General features: G+C 36.5%; 1 protein-coding gene across 2 annotated transcripts; it reads right to left on the bottom strand.

Annotated features, from left to right (window-relative positions):
- Positions 1 to 1,542: 1,542 nt before the first annotated feature.
- LOC124218677 (uncharacterized) lies at positions 1,543 to 11,190 on the bottom strand. Of its 2 annotated transcripts, XM_046625338.2 has the most exons (6): positions 10,843 to 11,190; positions 10,722 to 10,760; positions 8,350 to 8,526; positions 6,159 to 6,303; positions 3,382 to 3,513; positions 1,543 to 2,739 (listed from the first exon to the last, which is right to left on the bottom strand). In XM_046625338.2, exons 1-6 carry the CDS (start codon positions 11,042 to 11,044, stop codon positions 2,589 to 2,591), a joined length of 846 nt encoding a protein of 281 aa, XP_046481294.1. In that variant the 5' UTR covers positions 11,045 to 11,190; the 3' UTR covers positions 1,543 to 2,588. The 2 variants fall into 2 exon arrangements, with proteins under 2 accessions (XP_046481294.1, XP_046481295.1); XM_046625339.2 differs by lacking the exon at positions 10,722 to 10,760.
- Between the last annotated feature and the right edge of the window lie 3,247 nt (positions 11,191 to 14,437).

Raw genomic sequence — 14,437 nt, 5'->3', positions numbered from 1 at the left:
TTCAAACTCGTAATTTTTTACTTCCTCGTTCGATATCTCAACAACAAGCAACGGTAGGTGAAAAATTCATATAACCTAAATCGTCGAGCGTCATAAAAGCCAAAAAAAATGTATGTAATCGAAATTTTCGTATCATGACGAAGAGCCGAGTTATCGCAAAAAAACAAAATTTAACCCTTATTTCAAGATGGCGGAGAAAGCTCATACGAAATCTTGGTCGGTGATTTCAAGTTAAGCTTTTCAAAGCCCCCCCTCCCCCCCCAACACAATATATGAAAATCACCTTTCTCAGTTCATTTGCATTTATTTGCTTTTTTCGGATATAATGGCCGTATTATTGAGGAATCAATACTTTTATGATTATCTATCGATGCTTACTATTCGATACCGTGTCCCTAACTAGATGTAAAAGTGTAAATTCTACATGTCAATAGTTTGTGCTTACTTGTCGTCGATATCAATTTCAATCACTCGATACTTGATACTATGCTGTCCTCGTTCGTAACAGGCCTGATGTCCACTCTTTATATGTTGCATTATTCATGTCTGACTATCTAGCCGGCTACCCTGTTTTATAAGTATTTGTGAAGCTGCTTCCGTAGCGAGAAAGACCACCGCCTAGTGGCCGTTTATAGTACTAGTCTACTGGTGCTCACAATGAATATATTTTCCACTTGTCTGAAAGCACGTCATGTTTCTTTTATATTACTTCGTGAACAAATTGGTGCAACTGGATTCAATCAGTTACACTAAACAAGGTCCGGTTAGATCAACAAAGAATGGCATACAATCGACGTAAATATTTTGTAACCTAGAATCCTGTACTTATTTTATGTGAAGTACCTGATTGTTTTTGTCAACGAACATGCGACTTGGAGGAACAATTCATAAACTTGGATTAAAATGATATTTAGTTGATGCAGTTTCGGAAATCCGTCAAAAGGTTCACTCGAATCAATACTTTACTCGATCGCGAGAAGAAAGCCTTTTGTTAAATTAGGGAATTTGCTTGACTAAATCATTTTGACAAACTAACTAAATCAAAATTGTTGAATTTAAATCGTCGTATTTGGAACAAATGAGGAATACTAGATTGAAGTGAAGAATTCTTTTTCCTCCGTGCACGCGCGGGAATCGCAGGGTTATTTGAATATGAATTATATTGTTGGTTTATTTCGATTTTTAAGTTTAATTATTTGCGAGTCATACATTATTGCATGACATTGAGAGGTCAGATTTGCATGGCATACCTCCGCTCCACCCGCCTGACAGAAGCTTCTATACATTCGGTTTTTCAGTTTCACTCTTCACTTATCTGCAGAGCTGTGAAAAAGCAAGCCGTGATATTGAATTTGATGTTTTTACATATTCTATTACCTTCAACGAATGAGCGTGTTTTTCCACACTGTTCCTATTATTATACTATTTTAATGTACTATTAGGTGTTGGAAAATATACTATTCTGTACTTGATCACGCCAATTTCTGTAAATGTAAAAACATAAGTTTTTAAATTTTCAGATTCTTGTAACTTTTATTTATTTTTTTCTATTTCACATCGATGTAAATAATTGCAAGGAAACTCCGCAAAATGTAGCGTAAAATTGGCTCAATTTCTCGAACAGTTCGTGTTACTAAAACTTTAGAGAAACGTCCTAATAGTTCTGTGAGAGCTATTGCTAAGTTATCGAGTAGTTCATGGAAAGTTGCAAGTCCGAAATATGGTACGAAAAGAAGGATACAAATACATGAAAACTTTTCGGACGTTTTGGGAAACAGATTATGAGCCCTTCTCGTAATAGCTGTAGCATTACTGCCGAATCTAAAACTCTCATCTAAACGGTCATCTATAAAATCAAAAATTTGCGCTAAACGAGATTTTCTTTTCAACTCCGTATATAATATAGTCAAAAAAGGAAAAATGCCTTCAAAATTGTCGAATTTTTTTTAGTAAAACGGATATCGTTACAAATACCATTTAAATATTGGTGGAATTACGAGGTAATGTGGTACAGTTAATCATCGAATAAACTGATCGATTCAATTGTTTGAAACTTAAATTTAACTTACAACATTACGTATGTACATTCGTACGTATACATGGAAATACAAGAATAAATAATAAATAAATATAATTAACGATTACTTAAAATTAAAGTCAGCAAATGACAAAGTGGAACAATGATTACAGAATGATAATCTTGTGTCGAATTTGAAATAATTTTCTCTGATTATTTATTTTATGAATTTAATAATTGAGCACCAAATATACGCATAAGCGTATAAATATAAATTCGGAAAATGAATTGACAGAGTCAAAAATCTCTATTAATGTAGATTGTTTTTTCTTATAATTATGTTGAGCATTTCGGGCAAAACCGCTGGGCTAGTTGCTCTTGGTTTTTGACCTTCAACTAATCTGGTGATAGACAGTTTTTGTAAACTTTTTTCAAACTTCAGAAAATTTTTGATATTAAAACCTAGTGAATTCTTCGATCTTTGACAATTTCAATGGTTCCGTTATCCCTGCAAATAAAATCCGCAGGATTTGCAATATGATCGCTGAAGGTTTCTTCTTCCAGGAGTCATTTACACGGACGATTGATTTCTGTGTTCGGTTTTATCCACGAATCTCTTCCTTCTTCTCCTGGATTTTTTTTCGTCATCGCAACTGGCGTAAAGCTTAGCGCAGTCGCTGAATTTCACTTTACTCGATGTTTTAAACTTTTCAAATCCATGCCTGCATGAAAGAAAAGAAAAAAAAAAAAAAAAAATAGAAAACAACATTATAATGAATTCGACTTTCTTTTTCATGTTGTAAGTCGCGAATTGGCGTATCATTTGAATTACATCAAATACATACTGAGAAAAATTTCATTTCTTACAGTAACTAGAAAAATTCAATAAAACAGGTATCGTTGAAATAACTGTTTGAATATTGTTGGAATTACGAAAAACGAGCTACGCGTAACCATTTTGCGCTATTGTCGATTCTTTTTTGGTAATTGCAATGCAAAATCAGTTTGTTCGGTTTACTGTACTTTTTAAGTTAAACAAGGCTTTAACGTCAATTTATTTTTGCACAAGCATTAAATTTCCGCAACAGTTACAAGAAAATATGTCAATAGTGATAATAATGAGAAAGAATAGTAACAGATACTAGAATTTCTAGAAATAACTACAAAACTAATTTTCATTTTGTACTTAGAACTGTAGTTTTCGATTGTGGTAAAAAATGAAAATAGTTAAGGACTGAGCGGTAACCGGAAGTAAAAATTTCCCTCAGTGCAGAGTACAAGCGCATAGCAAGTGCACGGATCTGCTTTTCAAGTGGCTTTACTATTTATTTACGATGAAATGTTGCCGTGTGGTTGATACTTACGAAAAGAAATCCATCGCGTAACTCAGCAGTGGAAATTCTCGGGTTTTGGCGTCAATTTCGCAGACCAAACGTCGGCGACACACATCGTCGTTCATTTCCAGGGTCGAAAAAACCATCTCAGCCATGTCCATACTTCAATATAAAAGAATTTTTCTTTATCGGATTATGTAATTAGTGGGTTCGTTGATCGGCCTAGTTTATCTTAGTTTATTACTGGTCAATATAAATAAATCTAGACAAAATCAAATCACGCTAAATAAGATATTGAAAATTTGAGAGCAGGTTTTACAATCAGAACGATAGAGGCGATTCCACTTTAGTGTTTGGAACAAAATCAAATGACCGGATCAAAATGGGGTAATTTAAAAGCATGGTAGAAAAATCATCAAAGTATATAACACATTTGACATACAACCATAAATTTCAGTTTGTAATTAGTGGAAAGTATTTATTCTAATTGCAGTTGGAACATATTATACCCTCTACTAATAATCTGTCCGCACTTCGAAAATAGTGATGAAAAATTGTGCAAATTCTCAAGTGGTAAGTTTTCGCTGCAGTGATTAAAGAGTGTGCTACTAGAGTACTGCTAATATTTTTTATTCAAATACCGTTTAAACTGCTAATGTTATAAAATGAAAATGCGTACTCTTTAATTTAAAGTTGACTGTGGTAATTTATTTGGCCGAGTATCCTGCGGTGCAGTTTATATGCATCTCCGTTTCCAGACGTTTGAAATTTTTTTTTTTTATAGGGAATTCGCAAGACGTTCATCGTTTGAGAAAGAATTTCACGTAGGATATCGACGTTTTTAAAGAATAATTATTGAATGGCTTGCTTTTCGCGATCGTTTTTCGTAATTTTGTATACAACGTAGAATTTCTAGTTTAAAGAAACGACTAAGGTTTGATTTTTTTTTCATAAGATCCACCTATTGAGACAAGGATAGAAAAATATGTGACAAATTCTCAAAATCAGCCAAAATTATAGTAATAAGACGAGAAGAGTTTATAAATGCAGAGCTATTAACTGTTAAGTATCTTCTGTTCGGCAAATTTTCCTTGTGAGAGTTGAAAAGCGCTAGTATAAATATTCATTCCTATAAATTGATATTCTTCTGTGAAATTCTATAAAAATAATTTCTTTTTTTTAGAGTTTTAGGGTATCTCAACATATCCAAGAACTCACAGTTTTCGATAATTATCTACCTGAAACTAAGTGAATGAATTCGCACGGCTCTACAAGAGTTCGCGGCAGTTTATTTTAATTTTTACGGATAGTGTAAAATTCCTGAAAAATCTTGAAGAATTTCGCAGAACAACCATAGGCATTTTTTCCACCAGGATTGTAACAACTGATTTACCGCGAACAAAACCATACTGGTGTTGTAATACATTTTTGGCTAATTGTAAGCAAAGCTCTGCTCGTCTACTCTATCATTGACTGACCCCTTTTATCTCTGCCTAGAGAGCTTTCAATTCCCAGGCGTTGGCATTAAAAGGGTGCTTTTGACTATTATTGCAGGCTACGCCGCACTGATGCGAAAATACTGCAGCCAGCGCAATTTTGCATGTAACGCCGAACAAAATTATTCAAAAACTTTGTGGTATTGTGCGAAAATAATTAGAGGAAATGCATTTCTGCGGTAAGTGGTAATTCAATAATATGAATGCATTTCTTTTTCTTGGAATTATTGCTGCTTAATACTAAACCGTATTTGGATATTCTTAGGTATTTTCACATCAGTGATCCGTGCGCATTGATAATAGTCAAAATACGTGACACTTAACTTGGGCGGTAAAGACTGAGGCGACATTTTCAGTGATTTGATAATTAGTCAATTCTTGTTTACGGAAAAAGCACTTTTTCTTCGTATATTTTTTTTGTTTCTTTGAAGTATATGATAGCTTAACTTCTCTGTCGAGTCAGATTTTTGTACAGTGTCTATCGCACATAGTCTTTAGAACTGCTTCCGGGTTGTTCTGCTATCTCGAGTTCATAAATTGTCGGAATTTGAACGCAGTCTCGTTATTCAACACTCGTAGAAACCTATAACCGCTCATTAACTCGGCAGAAATTAACCCACTTGAACTATTTTGATTTCCCTTAGGAATCTAGCTGGTTTCCTTAGGACTAACAAGTCACCTGGAATAGACAAAGCGGAAATTTGAGACAGGGAGTAAACTTAGGATTTCTGGTTGATTTCTTGGCGTGCGTGATAACTTTCCTTGTTGACATTAAATCAGCGGAGACGGTGAGCTTGAACAACCTGGTTGTTTGATATTTACCTTTCAAAGTGTGACAATTTGACTTCCCTGATGAAAATTTAAAGTGGTTCAATAGTCTCTCTGATTTTCTCGCGATCACTCTCAGTTGTTTCGGTATTTTATGATTTACTGTGCTTAATGCTTGACATAATTACATTTTCACGTTTCTCTTGCATTTCTACGAGTGGGCCATGCTATAAATTCTCCTACTTTACACCCTGGCGCCGAATGTACATGTTGAATGAAGCTCTTTAATTGGAATTCCGTGACTAAAGTTTTAGGATCTTCATACCCAGGAATTGATCAATAAATTGCATTCAGTAAACGTAATTAATTTGGGTACATCACATTCTCAAACTTTTTCCGTAAAGTTTATAAAACGTACTTGCTAACCGTGTATTAGTTTTTTGTAAATTAATTACTATTACATTTCGTTAAAAAAAAGATTGAGAAAAAAGCTTACTAACACAAGCGAATGAGTGATTGAAAACTTTTGTCTTTTTAACTCACTTTTTTAACGCATGAGAGATCATATCCGTATCAATATAGCTTTGAACCAAGCTGCGTGCCCAACTTCCAGATGATGACCAGTCATTGGTATTGCCCCAGGATCCGTATTCCGGCACGTGATCAGGTGGAGGTGTGACTGAGTATCCTGTAAGATAAAGGAATCGGATTTATAGTTGTTTAACGTTAGATTTACCAATATATGTGAGAAATGTGGACGAAAAAAACTGTCTGACTTTTCCTTGTCAATTAGGCTTCTCTTCAAAATCCGATAAAACTGGTACGCTCATTTTATTCCATGGAATCAGAAGTTGAATTGATCTGTTCCCTCTTAACAATTATTTATAACTCATATGAAAGATGACTTCATTTATTCTTCAAGTTGAGTGCAAAAAAGTTGATCGTGTAATTTTTTTCGCCCTTAGGTAATCGATAGAAAGGGCACAACGCTGTTTGTCTTCGTGTAACAGTCTAACTGCCGCGTTTAAATTCCTGATATCAGTATACTCCTGCGGGGGTTAGTGAACTGCCATTAATTTCGTGCCCCATGTTACTAAGCAATTAGCTACAACCAATTTATTTCAAGCTACATCCACATCCCTCCCCCTCCCCATTCGGTCTACGTGTTATTTGTTTTTAAACTAAATGAGATTGTCTCATATGGTAATTATTCTCTTACCCCCTGTTATGCATAGGTATACATACGCGCATTGCACAAACTGAGAGAAATTTCTAGTTCCGGTTACCGCTCAGTCCTTAACTATTTTCATTTTTTACCACAGTCGAAGAATATAGTTCTAAGTAGAAAATGAAAATTAATTTTCTAGCTGTTACCCGAAAGTCTAGTATACGTTACTATTCTTTCTCATTACGATCACTGTTGATATATTTTCTTGTGACCTTTTCGAAAATTTAATGCTTGTGCAACAATAAATTGATGTTAAAGCCTTATTTAACTGAAAAAGTAGAGTGAACCGAAGAAACTGATTTTGCGTCGCAATTACCAAAAAAGGATCGACAATAGCGCAAAATGGTTACGCGTAGCTCGTTTTTCGTAATTCCAACAATATTCAAAGAGTTATTTTAACGATACCTGTTTTACTGAATTTTTCCAGTTACTGTAACGAATGAAATTTTTCTCAGTGTACGATACCTATTTTACTAGAATTTCACGCGACGCCAACGAATAGACTTTTTTCTCACGATCAGTGCAGGACTGATCTAGCATATTCCATTTTTATCTCCATCGCAATATCGTATTGAGAAAAAAATATCTGACCCTAGGAAGCAATTACTTCCGTCTAAGATTATCCAAACTTTATGCCCGAGTTCAATCAAGGCGTCAGTTTTTACATCCGTGTATGTAATGCATAATGCATCAAACGCACAAATAGAAATATAATTAGCATCTCGTGAGCTGTTTGTTCTACTTGAATTTGCTTATATTCAATTCTGTCATATAGTAGATGTGTTGTTTCATTGGTATTACATCTTAATGTAAGTTTCCTCTCATTAACGTTCACTATAAAATTAGATATAAATTTTCAATATGTCTATGCTCGATGATCACCTACTAAGTTCTCTGTAATTATATAAGTTATTTTTTTTTTTTGTTTTCTTTTCCAATAAATAGTCTGATGATGGCTGACTGGGCCCAGCCGTAACGTCGCTAAAAGAACCCTAACGGTTTTTCTCCTGTCAAAATTGACCTTCCCCGACGAATTCCTTACTAATATATCTTCTCGGATTACTAAAATCGACACGTACTCATTGCTACCCTATAGATATAATTTATTTCCGAATTGAGGTCAGGCCTCACTTAGGGATGAGTCTGTTCGATCTGCGATTACTGATTTTCTGAGCCTCGTGATTTGAGATTATAACAGATGTATTTTGGGTAAATAAAAATTTTATCCTGTTAAATGGAATGAAATGTGGCATGAATCAATACATACACTGATTTTGTACAAGCTAAAACGGTTTATTAGGTGCCACGAACTGCTTCCAACCTAAGGTTTACAAAGATGAATCGGGGTGCCCGTAGCTCGTGAACGGTATGACGGACGTCACGCAAGAGGTGAAAAATCATTTCGCCAAATAGTACGCTCGTCTAATACTCATGCATATTGTGTCGACGCGTGCACACTCCACCTTTCCCATTCACCATTAATTCACGGTATATAAATATACGTACCTAATCCGTGAGCCGGCTCGTGAACAACAGGACAACCCCCGCCAAGGTATCCTATATACTTCAGGGCTCCAAATACTTTGAGGGTAAATCCAATGATCCCAATTACCGTGATAACGACCAAAATGATTTTTATTTTTATCGCGATGAATGCCGCTAAGCTCTTCAGACCTCCGGCAACTGTGAAATCATCATGTCATTATTAAATACCACTTGTACCGGTGTAAGCTGCAAGTCGATTTTGTTCATGGCATTTGGAATTTACTCTGGTGGATTTGGAAGGGTTTCGAGAAAAAAAATTTCGCACTGAGCAGTTAAAGTGAAGAAATCATAAAGAAGAATTTATTAGGAAAGAATTTATTGGTTACGTCGACATTGAATAAGGTCCGAATTAGATTGTATTTCTTCTTTTTCATGCGTAAGACGACGGGAAACAGCGAAACTTAACAGATTGTCAGGCCGCGCATGCGCGAGCTTTGTAGAGTTTTAATCCAGAGGGTCTGTTACGTAATTTCACTTTTCACATTTCCCACCATCCAAGCATTCTGATTGGTTGACTGAACTTTGCAAACCAATCAAAATGGTGGGAAATATGAAAAGTGAAATTACATAAACGACCCGCAGGCTGACCACCTCAAGCCGAGCTGACAAATGTAACTTATGGAGGTTATGTTGGTAATAAGAATTTCTTAGGCTTGGCAGATCTCAAATAGTTGATGTGGTAATTCGGAAAGATTTGGCAAAGTTTTATCGTGCACTGACTGATAACTAATGACTACTACGAGTCGTCACAACAACGTAATTTCTATTCGTGACTTGATAGTTTGACATCTCATCCCTGGTAAAAACTCCGTTAGACGCAGATAGAAACTGTGCTAAAAACCGTATAGAAACAGACACGGAATCAGTTTTCTGTCTGTTTCTTTACAGTTTTTGGCACATTTTCTGTATTCGATGCATAAATACATAATTACCAAAATATACCGAATTTTATCGCAATTTTTTAGGGTGGTTGGTTTTCTATCTTGTAGTAAGTAAGATGATTACAATTTTTGTAACATATCATCTCTTTCTACAAAAAATTTACAAAAAAATGATTTTCAATGATTTTATCTTTATCCATGTTTTCGTAGAATAATGCAGAATTTATTCTCACCAAGGCAACTCTACCAGAAATACAAAAATTTTAGCAGTGTGTAAGTATTCAGCATCATTTGTCATGATTTCTGAAGCACTTATAGAACACTTTAATGATCTATACCGAGAGCATAAGTTCTGGCTATGAAATCGTAATTCAGGCATGGTTAAGCGTCTGATACGAGAAGATAGGTATATGTATGTATGCACACTAGGCTGATTCAAAAAAAACGGCTAATTTTTTTTTTTCAAAATCCTCACATAAAAACTTCCGAGAAGGTGCGAAAAGAAGCCTGTAAAAAGCAGAGCCCTTAATATTATTATTAAGAGGTCGCGCATCGGGAATTTCTATTTCCCGTTTAAATAACACAGGAATAAATTTTTTTAAATTTTGCAATTTCGTATTTTTGCAACGGCTCATTGAATTAGCGGACCAAAGCATATTTTTGTAGGAAATTTGACGCTCTACAAAAAAGGTCCTTACAAAGTTTTCGATAGTCACACTCTTTCAAAAGTTATTCGAGGTCAAAGTTGAACTTACAAAAAAATTCAATGTTTTTTTTTTTTTCGATGATACTATGAATCTTTTCTTATTATTTTGTTATAAAGATATATTTAATAAATATATCTTACTCTAATTGGGCTTTTTCAATCATTAATTTTCCCATCGAGTCAATATAAAGTTACCTTACAAAAATGCGATGTTAAATAATAAACATGTTGTCATGGAGAATCCATAACTGATGCACTTGACTATTTAAAAATGTAATTTTTCCGAAATCTATCCTCTTCATAACAAAATAATGAGAAAAGATTCATAGTATCATCGAAAAAAAAAAAAACATTGAATTTTTTTGTAAGTTCAACTTTGACCGCGAATAACTTTTGAAGGAGTGTGACTATCGAAAACTTTGTAAGGACTTTTTTTGTAGAGCGTCAAATTTCCTACAAAAATATGCTTTGGTCCGCTAATTCAATAAGCCGTTGCAAAAATACGAAATTGCAAAATTTAAAAAAATTTATTCCTGTGTTATTTAAACGGGAAATAGAAATTCCCGATGCGCGACCTCTTAATAATAATATTAAGGGCTCTGCTTTTTACAGGCGTCTTTTCACACCTTCTCGGAAGTTTTTATGTGAGGATTTTGAAAAAAAAAAATTAGCCGTTTTTTTTGAATCAGCCTAATGCACACCTACGCATATATTCATGACTAGAGAAAAGTGAAATAAATAATTACATGGAGACACATTCACGGTACTACAGCCGGCGTTCTTCGCTGAAATTCGAATGTGGCTGCGATTACTCCACAGTAAAATCCGTGCTCGAATCGTGTGCATATATATGACTGTAAAACTTACAGAGGTAGAGTTTGTGTTTGCGTTTTATCTTGTGTCCTTTTTTATCCTCCAACGCATAATCGTAATCATCGTAGTCGCTGTCGTCCTCATCCTCGGCATTGTCTCCCTCACCGAAAGCTGCCTGCTTCGATGACTTTTCATCCAAAGCAGCCACGTAAGTCACGAGTATGATCAACGTGACGAGAAAACACACACGCCGCATTGTGTAATTATTAATACTTTTACTGTTAATGTTATTGTTCTATGATATATTTATGTACTCGCAGTTATCGACGGCGGAATGTTTAATCTTGAATTAAGTAGCGAGGTTCACAAACGCTTCAATTCATTTCTGTAATGAACACTAGGGGTCGCCTTGACGCGAACGTACTTCCGTCCTGAGAAGATCTCCGCGCTTTTATAAGCTGAGGAACGAAGCGTCATCTACTAGCAGCTAATTATTTGGCCAAGCAAACCTGCGCTACTTCCATTTTTTCTCTTCATTGTAATGAGCTCCGTAAACAGCATTGACTGATTCGATATTTGCGGCCCTCGTTTGAGGATCGAACGTTCAATGGTGATCCAAATTTTTATTTACACCTATGCTACATCGGGGTTATGTTACGGTACATTATATATGTTACTAATGCCGAAAATGAAACTGACCTTTTTAGTTAACCTATGTATAATTGACCGAGAATTCTTCAAGTGATTTTTTCCATTGTGGTCTCGTACTAATTCATCGAAATGTGGAAAAATAGTTTTAGAGCCAATCGACCTTATAGGCGGTCTTTACCAGCCGAGTAAAATGTTACTTATTTTCGCTATTGTACTAGTCTAGACATCGCTAACGCGAGAATGTCGCAACTGCCGCCAATTTGCGAGCAATGCTTAGTACGAATGTAACAAAAAATTGTTCTACGCAATAATAATTCCAGCAAATCTAGATATGCTCGTCATCGAATTATCATAAATTGCAGTACATTTTCTTTCTCACATGTTAAAAATAATTTTTGGACATTTTTGCTCGGTGTTGCATGTAAAATCTCTCTATTTTTAGTAGTGTTATGGCCAGTGACGCGTACTGGCACTGACAATGGTAAAAATAATTTAACTCGGTCGGTAAACATTGACTATATATGTATAGTATTACCCTGAGTGAAAGCAGGGTGAAGAACCGTTACGATTACAATTCTTCTCTGAAAAATTTTGTGATTTCCAGTACAAATATCGACGATTTGGCTGACACTCGGAGCGCTCATAAATGCAAATAATCACAAGAAAATTCTTTTGTCTGTACACATTATATTCTGTGTTTAGGTGTGCAGTTTTTCAGATACGTTACACGTTAAATATTATTGTAATAATAACTACTGAAATAAAAATTGATACCAATTTGTTTCCAAATACGATAATGTAAAACATGCATTATAGCGACAAAATATTTCGAAATATCTAAAAGACCGTCTCAGGTGATAATACTTGAAAAAATATCGAAATATTTGAATAATAACATCGTGAATTGAGTGCATCATTTTTATCAAACAATGGTCGTTATTTCACCGGTATTGACTCATAGAATATTGGATATGTTTTGAATATTCAAGACTCGTTCACAATATGCAAAAGACATGCCATATGTATGTACATTACAAGTTTGCATAATAATCAAGCGAATATTTAGTTTTATACATCTTGACATGTTGAATGAACGCACTCAAGATAATCGATAATGTTGCAAGTGTATTCACCGAAAATATTTCATGTATATGTATTTACTTTTGTGTAATTTAACACGTTCGGTGAATGTATCAGTCACATCAAATAATGTTCCAGGTATATTCAGAAATATTCAAGGAATTTTAAAACATAAGTATACACTAGTACTATTAAAGGCGACTATAGACAGTGAACTTTCTCGCTAGAAAAGTAGCTCCAAAGATACTTATAATACTTAATAGTCGGCTCGGATGACAGATACGGTCAGCGTATTATTATAGATAAGTATATTATAGATTTGCAGATAGACTTATTTTAAAGGTAGCAAGAAAAATACTAAAGTACTACCTTCAAAACCCTCGCTCGCGAAAGCTCGCTCGGGGTCGGATGCCTAATCTAGCTGGTTTTTGTGCTCGTACAACATGGAGCGCAGGAACTACGGAGCGCTTGTCGTGGAAGTCGAGTTTCACCAGGTAGCGGACCTGGAGCGCAGAAATTACGGAGCACGTGTCGTGTAAGTCGAGTTTCACCAGGTAGCGTACCTGGAGCGCAGAAACTACGGAGCACTTGTCGTGTAAGTCGAGTTTCACCAGGTAGCGGACCTGGAGCGCAGGAACTACGGATCGCTTGTTCTGGAAGTTGAGTCTCACCAGGTAGTGGACTTGGAGCGTAGGTACGACGGAGCGCTTGTCGTGGAAGTCGAGTTTCACCAGGTAGCGGACCTGGAGCGCAGAAACTACGGAGCGCTTGTCTTGGAAGTCGAGTTTCACCAGGTAGCGTACCTGGAGCGCAGAAACTACGGAGCACTTGTCGTGTAAGTCGAGTTTCACCAAGTAGCGGACCTGGAGCGCAGAAACTACGGAGCGCTTGTCCTGGAAGTCGAGTTTTACCAGGTAGCGTACCCGGCGTCTAGGAACCACGGAGCGCTTGTCCTGGAAGTCAAGTTTCACCAGGTAGCGTACCTGGAGCGCAGAAACTACGGAGCGCTTGTCGTGTAAGTCGAGTTTCACCAGGTAGCGAACCTGGAGCGCAGGAACTATGGATCGCTTGTTCTGGAAGTCGAGATTCACCAGGTAGCGGACCTGGAGCGCAGAAACTACGGAGCGCTTGTCGTGTAAGTCGAGTTTCACCAGGTAGTGGACCTGGAGCGCAGAAACTACGGAGCGCTTGTCTTGGAAGTCGAGTTTTACCAGGTAGCGTACCCGGCGTCTAGGAACCACGGAGCGCTTGTCCTGGAAGTCAAGTTTCACCAGGTAGCGTACCTGGAGCGCAGAAACTACGGAGCGCTTGTCGTGGAAGTCGAGTTTCACCAGGTAGCGGACCTGGAGCGCAGAAATTACGGAGCACGTGTCGTGTAAGTCGAGTTTCACCAGGTAGCGGACCTGGAGCGCAGAAACTACGGAGCGCTTGGCGTGTAAGTCGAGTTTCACCAGGTAGCGGACCTGGAGCGCAGGAACTACGGATCGCTTGTTCTGTCGGTAAGTATAATAACTGCAAAAGATTCAATATTTAAACTTATTAGAGGCTAGTTTTAGCCATGCAGATACGCCGAAGAGTCGCATCAGCAAATAAACAGGACACTTGCACTGACAGTGCCTTAATTCTGGTGTTCCACTAGTCCAGATAACCCTAACGGCTTGTCTGTGGAACGGACGTTAAAAGAGACATGAAGTGTGTGAAGTGGCCTGTATGTAGAAAGTCTTACAGTGATTTCAAATTGGTAAAGGAATCTATACTGTGGACATACGATTCGGCACACGAGCCAAAAGTCAAGTGGTTAATTTGCAAGTAATTGGATGCCTGTCATTGGCTTGTAAGCTGAAAAAAATGATCATGGTAGAATCGGAGTGTAAAAAACAAACATATTTATAGTTATAAATCAGTATTGTAAGTTATT

Source organism: Neodiprion pinetum, chromosome 5 (assembly GCF_021155775.2).
Source record: "Neodiprion pinetum isolate iyNeoPine1 chromosome 5, iyNeoPine1.2, whole genome shotgun sequence".
NCBI classification, from domain to species: Eukaryota; Metazoa; Arthropoda; class Insecta; order Hymenoptera; family Diprionidae; genus Neodiprion; species Neodiprion pinetum.
The sequence above is the reverse complement of the archived record's forward strand: the minus strand, read 5'-3'. Positions and strand labels throughout refer to the sequence as shown.